General features: G+C 39.3%; 2 protein-coding genes across 3 annotated transcripts in view; one reads left to right on the forward strand and one right to left on the reverse strand.

Moving 5' to 3' along the window:
• SLC25A40 (solute carrier family 25 member 40) overlaps positions 1-5014 on the reverse strand; it is a 58168-nt gene extending 53154 nt beyond the window's left edge. The window contains exon 1 of the mRNA XM_003782643.3: positions 4854-5014. The gene's annotated coding sequence lies outside the window, so the exon portion shown is untranslated. The remainder of the gene's footprint in view (positions 1-4853) is intronic.
• Positions 5015-5174: 160 nt separating this feature from the next.
• Positions 5175-9872, forward strand: part of DBF4 (DBF4 zinc finger) — a 26259-nt gene continuing 21561 nt past the window's right edge. For both annotated transcript variants that reach the window (XM_003782644.2, XM_023519510.1), the window contains exons 1-2: positions 5175-5589; positions 6771-6943. In XM_003782644.2, coding sequence (XP_003782692.1) covers positions 5544-5589; positions 6771-6943 — 219 coding nt within the window. In that variant the 5' untranslated portion in view covers positions 5175-5543. The remainder of the gene's footprint in view (positions 5590-6770; positions 6944-9872) is intronic.

Consider the following 9872-nt stretch of genomic DNA (forward strand, 5'->3'; position numbering starts at 1 on the left):
TAGGTGTACGTGGCTGGCGCCTTAGCCAGTTGAGCTATAGGCGCCGAGCCCGATAAGGTTTTAATATCCAAAATATATAAATACTTCTAATTCTTAACAAAATGACACAAAAAATAGGCAAAGGTCTTCTTTGAATATTCAAAGATATAGTAATGGCCAATAAGCACATGAAGAGATGCTGAACATCAGTACTCATTAGGGAAATGAGACTCAAAACCACAAAGAGATACCACTTCCCACCTAAGTAGGAAGGCTATAATAAAAAAAAGAAAGGTAAACAAACAAACTCAAAAGAACATGTATTGACAATGGATGTAAAGAAACTGGAACTCTTCTACATTGCTACTGATAATGCAAAATGGTATAGGTATGTGGAAAACAGTTCGGCAGCATCACAGAATGTTAAACACAAAATGACCCAGCAATTGTACTCCTACGTATTAAAGCTATTAAGTGTAAAATGTCTAATTTCCTTAAGTCTGACAGCTGATATCTCGGACATTTCACTTTGACACTTTTATTATGAAGGCACACATTTTTTCAAACACATATTTTGGCTTATGATTATCTGTCAACATTTTTTAGAGCAATTTTTATAAAACTATGATTGAGTCAAAAACTTGTGTTATTTTTAATATGAGTTCCATCATGGAACCAATGCAGTGCTGACAGCTCAAAATATCAACAAAGTGTTTGGGAAGGATATAGCTAATGAATGTACACTGATGTTTGAGAAGTTCCATTCTGGTGATTTTAATCTTCAAAATAAGCCACATGGGTGATCTGAGACCAAGGTGATATTGATGAGCTGAAAGCTATAGTGGAAGTGAATCTACCTCAGTCTATGAGTGAATTAGCAAGGTTTCAGGTTACTATTCCAACAATATTGGACCATTTGAAACAAATCAGTAAGGTAAAGAAGCTGGATACATGGGTTCCACATGAATTAAAAGAGCATGAGAAGACAAACTGAAAGCTTGCCTTTCTTTGCCATCACAACATACAGGTGAACCATTTCTATGCTGTATTGTTACATGTGATGAAACATGGCTTCTTTTTGACAATCACATTGTTTGGAACAATGGTTGCATAAAACTGAAGTATCAAAACATAATCCAAAATCAAATTCATCAGAAAAAGCTTATGGTGTCTGGTACTCCAGCACTGGTATTATCCATTACGGCTTCATGAAACCTGGTCAATTATAGTGGATGTCTATTGCAACCAACTGGATGAAATGATGATGATGCTTGAGATTAAGGGGCAGATATTGGTCAATAGAGACAGGCCATTTCTCTTGCAAGACAATACCGTCCCACAAACAATGTGGCTCAAGCTTGACTTGTAAACTCTATCATCCACTGTATTTAAATACCAGACCTTGCACCTGACTACCATCTCTTCCATGCTTTGGACCACTTCTTGCAAGGGAAAATATTCACTTCTCAACAAACTGTGGAAAATGCCTTTCATGATTTCACTGCTACTTGCTCTCCAGGATTCTTTTCTGCTGGCAAAAACAAGATACCGTTAGGATGGCAAAGCAGCATTTGTAATTTAGGTTCCTACTCTGATTAAATGTACTGCTTCTAGTATGAGACATACTAAAAAAACTTTTGATTCCAAATCAGACATTTTATACGTGGTGACCTGATACATACCCAAGAAAACTGAAAACATAATAGTCTTAACAAAAACTTGAATACAAATATTAACAGTATTATTATGCATACTAGCCAAATCCAGAAAGAAACCAAATGTTTATCAACTGATGAATGCATAAACAAAATGTATACCCCTATTAAGACAATGTTATTCAGTCATAAAAAAGAATAAAGAACATATACCATCATGCTACAACATGGATAGATGAATCTTGAAAACACTATACTAAAAAAAAGTATACTAAAACTCCACATATTCCACGACTGTATTCATATGAAATGTCCAGAATAGGCAAATCCATAAAGAAATAAAGCAGAATAGGGTGGCACCTGTGGCTTAGTGAGTAGGGCGCTGGCCCCATGTACTGAGGGTGGCAGGTTCAAACCCAACCCCAGCCAAACTGCAACAAAAAAATAGCTGGGCCTTGTGGTGGGCGCCTGTAGTCCCAGCTACTTGGGAGGCTGAGGCAAGAGAATTTCCTAAGCCCAAGAGTTAGGGGTTGCTGTGAGCTGTGACGCCATAGCACTCTACCAAGGGCGACAAAGTGAGACTCTGTCTCTTAAAAAAAAAGAAAGAAAGAAAGAAAGCCCAATAGTAGTTTCGAGAAAAGGTGGAAATGAAAATGAGTGTTTAATGGATCTGAAGTTTCTTTCCCCTGTGTAGAAGATGTTCTAGAATTAGGTAGTGGTGATAGCTGCACAACATTGCCAATATATGGTAAGTTACTGAAGTGTACAGTTCAAAATGGTTAAAATAGTGAATTGTACATTATGTCAATTTTACCTCAATTAGAAAAAACAAACCTGAATACCCAGCTCATACCTAGCAAGTAGCAAGGGTGTGTAAAGCGGGACCTACGTTGATGGTGTGAGATTTTAAAAGTTCAGTAGTTTCTCATACTTTAAAAAAAATATTTAGTCACTATGATTCAGCAATTCCACATGATATAAAAACATATGTCCAAAGAAAGACTTCTATACACATGTTCATAGCAGCATTATTTATAACAGCCCAAAACTCAACTAGAAACAACTCAAATATCCATCAACAGGTACATGAATAAAAAATGGTATACTCATATGATAGAATACTAGTTGGCAATAAAGAAATAAGCCTGCCCTCCCTGATCCTTCCCATTCCTTTCATCTTCAATGTGTATCTTTCATCTGCAATGTGTATCTTTCATCTGAATGACTCTTCAAGTACACTTTCAAGATCTACTTCAAGATAAACCTCATTCTTTCACCAATAGCCCTGATTATTGACATGATAGGTAAGGCAGTTTCTAGCTTTAATGCCCATAGATACATGTCCAAGCCCTTCTTCCTATAGGTACTAAAAGAGTGAGGTTCTGATATTTTTAAAAACTAACTTTGGGTGATAAATTAGAAAACTGTTAACTATCCAGGAGACCAGATTTTCTGCTTATTCATAGCTTGGAATTGTCACCTACAGTGCAGTAAAGGTGAATCTAACAGCATAGGGTGTAACTATTTTTGTTACTGGCCTTCTTCATTGTATTAAGTAAAAAACATAAGTTATCTTTCATTAGAACATAAAATGGACTTCCGTATTTACTTTCTTCAGTAGAAAAACCTGCTTAAATTTTTCCATGTCTTCCAAATCTTCCAAAGATCTAATCTTCCTTCCTATTACTGATGAAGTTTTTGAAACTTAATACTCAACCTGTCTCAACTTCAAACCCACTGTTTTTATTTAGTATTATACTAACCTTCCCCTTCTACTCAATTCTTATTAAAGAAGCTAATGATATTTTTAATACCAAAATCTATGGTCTGGTTTTCAAGTCTTAGCCCTTTAACTATTCTTTTGAGGATGGAAGAGCAGTACAGAGTTCACCAGAGAGCAATTACTAAACTCTTGCACCAGGTGCTGTACTAATTAAGTTTTCAGATATGTTCCATTTAATCTTCTGAGAAGCATTTATTAAATTTGAAGCTCAAAATTACCCAAAACATATAGTTAGCAAAGCCCATATGATTTCAATGTTCGCAATTCTGTGACTTTTAACGATAAATTTCTTCCTAGTTCTCTTCCAACTCTGCATGTTTTCCATGTTTTACTATTTCATCTTCTAGATAATCATTGTCAAATTTCAACTGTTCTCTTGGGCAATTACATTTCCTCCCATGGCTTTAATGAAAATCTATCTTAGTATTTCTCAACCTTTCAAAAGCTTTTTAAAACATAAGAATTTTGAGCTCTTTCTGTAGGTTACATTTTGAAAACAGATTTGTTCCCCAAACAGAAACTGTAACACTGAACGTTTATTCAAACTAGAACCCCCCTCAAAATCTTTAACCTTATGCATCACCCTAAGACTGAGGTAGGTCTGTACGACTGTCTCAAATCAATCTGTATGTCTTCTTCCCACTCAGCTGCTCCCAGACACCTTCCTTGAGTTATAAACTATTGTAATAAACATAGTTCCATTATTGTCCTCCCAGGCCCTTCAACGTGAACTTGCTTAAAACAAAACTCATTTCCATTATCTAACCTGATCCATTTCTGTGCTGTCCATTTTGGCTAACAGTGTTACAATCCACACTTGTTTATGCTTTCAGGTACCTATTTGCAAAATGGTAATAATGACATACTCTGATTTCCTGAACTTCTAGGTAAACAAATCAACCATTTACATGAGTGCTTTGGCCAGGAGCTAGGAATGTTAAATAGTACAAAATGTAATCCTCTTTCTACTTAAGAAGTTTACAGGCAGAAACATACTCAAACCAATTTTTTGTAAGGCCCATTTACAAAACTAAAATATTTCATAGGCGTTTTAATTTTTATCATAATCCCACTATCATCCTCGTTTCACATTAGATTTTAACCATTTTTTTATCATTGAAATAAACTTACACACAATAAAACGAAAACAAGTCTGAATACAATGAAGGTCAATAGAGCAGTTCTCAAAACCAAGTACCGGAAGGCACAAGGCGACCTGAAGGTGTTTTGGGGTAGCGGTGCGGCACTCCGGTCAGGGCCCTCGCTCCAACGCACCCTGTACCGCTCTCCCAGCAAGTCTCTCCACCGCCTGTCCAGAGCCGGCTGGGTCAAGGGTGGCTACGGGAAAACCCCGCTCTGTGACCTGAAGCTGAGGCGGGTTCGGCCGCGGCCGCCACCCCTAGCCTCCCAGACGTCAGACCCGTGAAAAATTATACCTGGTAGAAAAAGCAGCTGGAGGGCAGGCTGGCCTGGCAAACTTAAAAGGCGGGAATGACCCTGGTAGCCGACTGCTCCGGCCTCCAGCACCACCTGCATCCACAAGGTTTAGCCCACACTCGGCCACAGAAACTCCTCCGGACTGCGCGGGAACCTGAGGCAGAGGGCGGAGAGCTGGGGTATGGGGCAAAGAGCACGCGGGGGGCGTCATCGGAATGGGGGCGGGGCGTGGGCGGAGACACGGCCCTGGGGGCGGGGCGAGGAGCAAAAAAGGCTGGGCGTGATGGCGCCGAGCGCGCGACTCTCGGAGGCCGGTGCCGGGGGGCGGGGCGGGCAGAGGGAAGCCGCGGGCACGTGGGACAAGCGTGAGGCGGGGCGTGGGGCACAGAGCGCAGCGTGCGATGAGGCGGGGCCTGCGTAGCGGCGCCGCGGCCGCGTGACGCGTTTTCAAATCTTCAACCGCCGCAGCCTACTCGTTTGTGCCTTGCGCCTTCCTCCTCCGCGCCTTGGGGCCGAATTCGGCCCCGGAAACCCTGCCTGCAGACCCGGCACCTCTACTGCGTGGAGGCCGTGGCCGGCGGAAGAGAAGAGGCGACTGTACTGTCAAGAGGCCGGGAGAAGCCCTGTTTTCGCGGCCGCCGGGCGCGATACCCTCTCCGGACCCAGCATGTAGGTGCCGGGCGGCTGCCATGAACTCCGGAGCCATGAGGATCCACAGCAAAGGACATTTCCAGGGTAAGAAGCCCCTCCTCCGCCTACAGTCCCTTTAATCCTTTTCTCCCCTCTTGGTTCCACCATTGAGTCTTCAGAGTTCTCTCGCCTGGTCCACTGCTTTTCTGACCGCCCTCCACTGTGGTCTGAAGGAATGTTCCATCCAGGGTTTTGCCTCAGAGATGGAACGGATCCCAGCCCGGTCCCTAGCGCTCTGCCGGTTCAGCCGCGGTCCCCAATTGCCGATTGTGCCCTTGGTGCAAAACTAGCAAACAATGTGCGGATTCGGGAACTCGCCGAGGCTGCGGCGCTGCTCCGGCCCTTTGAGGGTACCGGTTCCATCCTCCGTTTAAAGTCAGACCTGCTCTCAGCTTTTCGTTTCATGATTAGATTTGGTGATTGTGGGTGGTTTTAAAGTTTATTTTTCTTCGCTCATAAAGGGAAGGTATTTAGGGAGACTATATTTCAAGCATACCATTGCTAGTTTCAGCATATAGACAAACGGAACCAAAAATATTTTCCACTTTCAGGTACTTGATTTGGTAAAATATTTGAGCTCGTTAAGTTTTTCATATAGGCGTGTGCGTTCTTAACTACCAATTTAACAACAGATTGTGTTCTAAAAGTGAATTTTTAAAAAACAGTTGCTTAGATTCTCAGATGTGTTTTCAGTGAAAATAACACAACGAATGGTGACTTAATTCTTAATGGGTCGTTATGTTCTTAAAATATAGACAAACTGTATATGAAATGAACCATTTAGTTTTTAATGTATAATCTTCATATGGAACTAAAACTCAGGAACCCTTAAGGACTAGGTTCTGGGTGATAGGTTTCTTATATTGCTAAGTGTGAAACGTTTTAAGCACCAGTTTTGCGTTCAACAGAATGGCAGATGCTCAATAGATAATTCAGTTACCCCTAAGGAGTTTACATCCTAAGGAAGAAAATCAAAGAGTTTTAAATAGACATAAATAAACATAAATATTTCCTGCTGATTTGACTTTAAATATTTTAAACCGTAGCATCTGTAAAGGTATACATGGCGTTTGGCCTTTAACCTAAGTGGTACCCAAATGCCAATGACTTAAATTGGTGGGATTGTAAGTATTTTTTCTGTGATAAGATTGTTGTGTAATGAAATTTTTTAAAACAGTAGAAGTTTTACATGAAATATGATTTACTTCCAAACATTGTGGTAACAGGTGGAATCCAAGTCAAAAATGAAAAAAACAGGCCATCTTTGAAATCTCTGAAAACTGATAACAAACCAGAAAAATCCAAATATAAGCCACTTTCGGGAAAAGTATTTTATCTGGACTTACCTTCTGTCACCGTATCTGAAAAACTGCAAAAGGACATTAAAGATCTGGGAGGGGTAAGTGAAAACCATACATATACAGGCCAAAAAGGAAAACAATTGTAACTAGTACTTTCTACTATGGTAAACATTTAAATTTTTATTTTTGGAAAAGAAAGGCATAGATTAGAGCCAACCTTGAGATTGTTATCAGCTGTTTGTTTATTGTTATCAGCCTTAATGAAAAACTATTTGTTTTGATAGCCTGACAAAACTTTCAGATTTCTCTGTTTAATAGTCTAGTGTAAAGTTTCCAGAGTGTAAGAAATGGGACTCCCTTGTCCTTCTGGAACTGCTCATTGCTGGCTCACTATAACATTGGGTTGTCTTCAAACAGCGGGAACTCCTTGAGTGTAAATATTGGGGAGCTGTACCCGTATGAATTAGTCAGGACATGGAAAACCTATGCATACCACAAAGTTAAAATTGCTCTTGTATGATAACAGATATTGAGTCTCAACAGAGTCAGTGTTAAGGAAACAGAACTCTGGATTAAGAACATAGAAAACCCTTCCTACCTTTTCCATTGATTAGATAATTAGGAAGTGAATAAAGTCAGGCAAAATTCTATTTTAACAAGTGAAGGTAATATGATTTTCCTCTTAAAAAGGTTACTGCTGGACTTTTGCATTTCTGAGTTCAGCATCATTAAATATCTGAACCAATCCTTTTGTTCCCATACTTGAACCTATCTTTGAAAAGTTATTTTACTTTTTTCTTAAAACATTGGCACATGCTTATAATACTAGTAGTATGTATCAAAATGAGCATGTGACTGCAATTCCTAAAGATCATCCTTTACAGGCTTGCCACCATATTGACTACACACCTATCAAGGATATTGTAATGTTTCAAGGATTTTAGACATTGGGTAAAGAGCCCTTTGTTGTAGATTGAAGAACTTGAGATCCAGAAAAATTGACTGGTTCAAGCAGAGCAGTCATTCCTAATTAGCCTCCTAATTCCCAGGGTAAATTACCACCTGATCCATTCTGTTCTAGTAATCAGTGGCTGCAAAGTAGCTCTGTGATTTAGTTTGACAGCTTTTTCAAATATGACAGCCCGTTAACCCTAAGTATAATAGTCTGAATCAGTGATAGTTAGATTTGTGTTTTTTACCAATGGAACCTTTCACACAAAATTATATTTAGAAGCCTAATTTGTAAAGCCAGTTAAAAAAGGGAACTGCTCTGGCTAAAACAGCAGTGTAGAGACTGAAGCAAGAAATGCTTGCTCTGTCCCCTTCTTAATCTCTCTTCCCATCCCCACAGCACTTCCTAAGGCACTTGCAGGCAACAAATTTTTAATTACTTTTGTCATAGGTAAATATTTGGGGGAACTTTTGGTTGTATACACTTCAAATTTTTACTCCAAAGTGGTTAAAAGTAAACCAGTGAAATTAGAGTTTATTAGTGTATGTTACCAAATTTTCTCCCAAACTTGTAGATTTTCAGCTGAATTTGATTTATTATTAACTTTCTGATTTCCCCCTTTCTATGCTTGTTTTCTTGTAATTCAGTCATGTTTAATTTCTAGGTCCTGAAATTTGTTCTCTCTAGTTTCAGGGAAAATACCCTAATACCTTACATATCTACATAGTGTTTGACTAGAAAATTCAATCATTGAGGGCATAGCAGTGATATCAGACATAATGGGGAAATATTTTTAATAGTGGCAATAAGAAAAGGAGCTATTAGGCCATGGACTGAACCACATTTAGGTCCATGTCTAAATAGTTTTGAGTAAAATAAGGCAACTGGAGAAGAATAGAAATGTAAGGGCAGGTATCTCGACATATCACAAACTTGAGGACAGAGTCAAATGTATGCTGTTCATCATCATAACCTAGAATCTTTAGAAAACAGGTTTTGAGTTTGTTTCAGAAGACACCGATTGGACAGTAATAAATTGATATTCAGATAATTGAAACTAATTCAACAGATATTTGATTGTGATGTGCAGTATACTCTTATGTGTGTGTTTTAGAAGGCACAGATTGGACAATAATAATTTGGTAATTCAGATAATTGAAACTAATTCAACAGATATTTGATTATGATGTGCAGTGTACTCTTATGCGTGTAGTAGATTCATAAACGTCCATTCTACCCTCAAGTTTTCATCTAGATAAAGATGACATGGGTACAATTAACTGACACAACAATGAATGTCAAGAGGAGTGAGGTATTACGTCTAGTTGAGGAATTGTGGAGGACTTTCAGCTTTGAAGAATGAAGATTTGTGTGTATAGGTCAGGTGCAGTGGCTCATGCTTGTAATCCTAGTGTTCTAGGAGTGCTAGGAAAACTGGATATCCATATGCAAAAGAATAAAAGTGAACCCTTGCCTTACATCATAGGCAAAAATTAACTCAAATGGATCTAAGACCTAAATTTTATAGCAGAGCTACTAGGCCAGGCACTGTGGCTCATGCCAGTAATCTTAGGACTTTCAGAGGTCAAGGTTGAAGGATCATTGGAGCCCAGAAGTTTGAGAGCAGACACGGCAACATAGTGAGACCCCCATCTCTACAAAAAATAATCTTAAAAATATATAAATATAAAAGCTAAAGCTCCTAGAGAAAATTTAGGGGAAAATATTCATGACATTGGATTTCTTGATTATGATTGCAAAATCACAGACAACAAATGAAAAAATATAAATTGTACTTCATCAAAATTACAAACTTTTGTACCTCAAAGACTCGAGAGTGAAAAGACAACCCACAGAATGTTAAGAAATACTTGCAATTTATATATCTGATAAGCCTTAATACCCCTATAAAGAACTACTTCCAGGCTCGGTGCCTATGGCTCAACCGGCTAAGGCGCCAGCCACGTACACCTAAGGTGGCGGGTTCAAATCCCCAGCCCAGACCCGCCAAACAACAATGACGGCTGCAAGCAAAAAATAGCCGGGCGTTGTGGCGGGCGCCTGTGGTCCCAGCT

The sequence above is a fragment of the Otolemur garnettii genome, unplaced genomic scaffold (assembly GCF_000181295.1).
Source record: "Otolemur garnettii isolate 467f Iridium unplaced genomic scaffold, OtoGar3 scaffold00005, whole genome shotgun sequence".
Classification (NCBI taxonomy): Eukaryota; Metazoa; Chordata; class Mammalia; order Primates; family Galagidae; genus Otolemur; species Otolemur garnettii.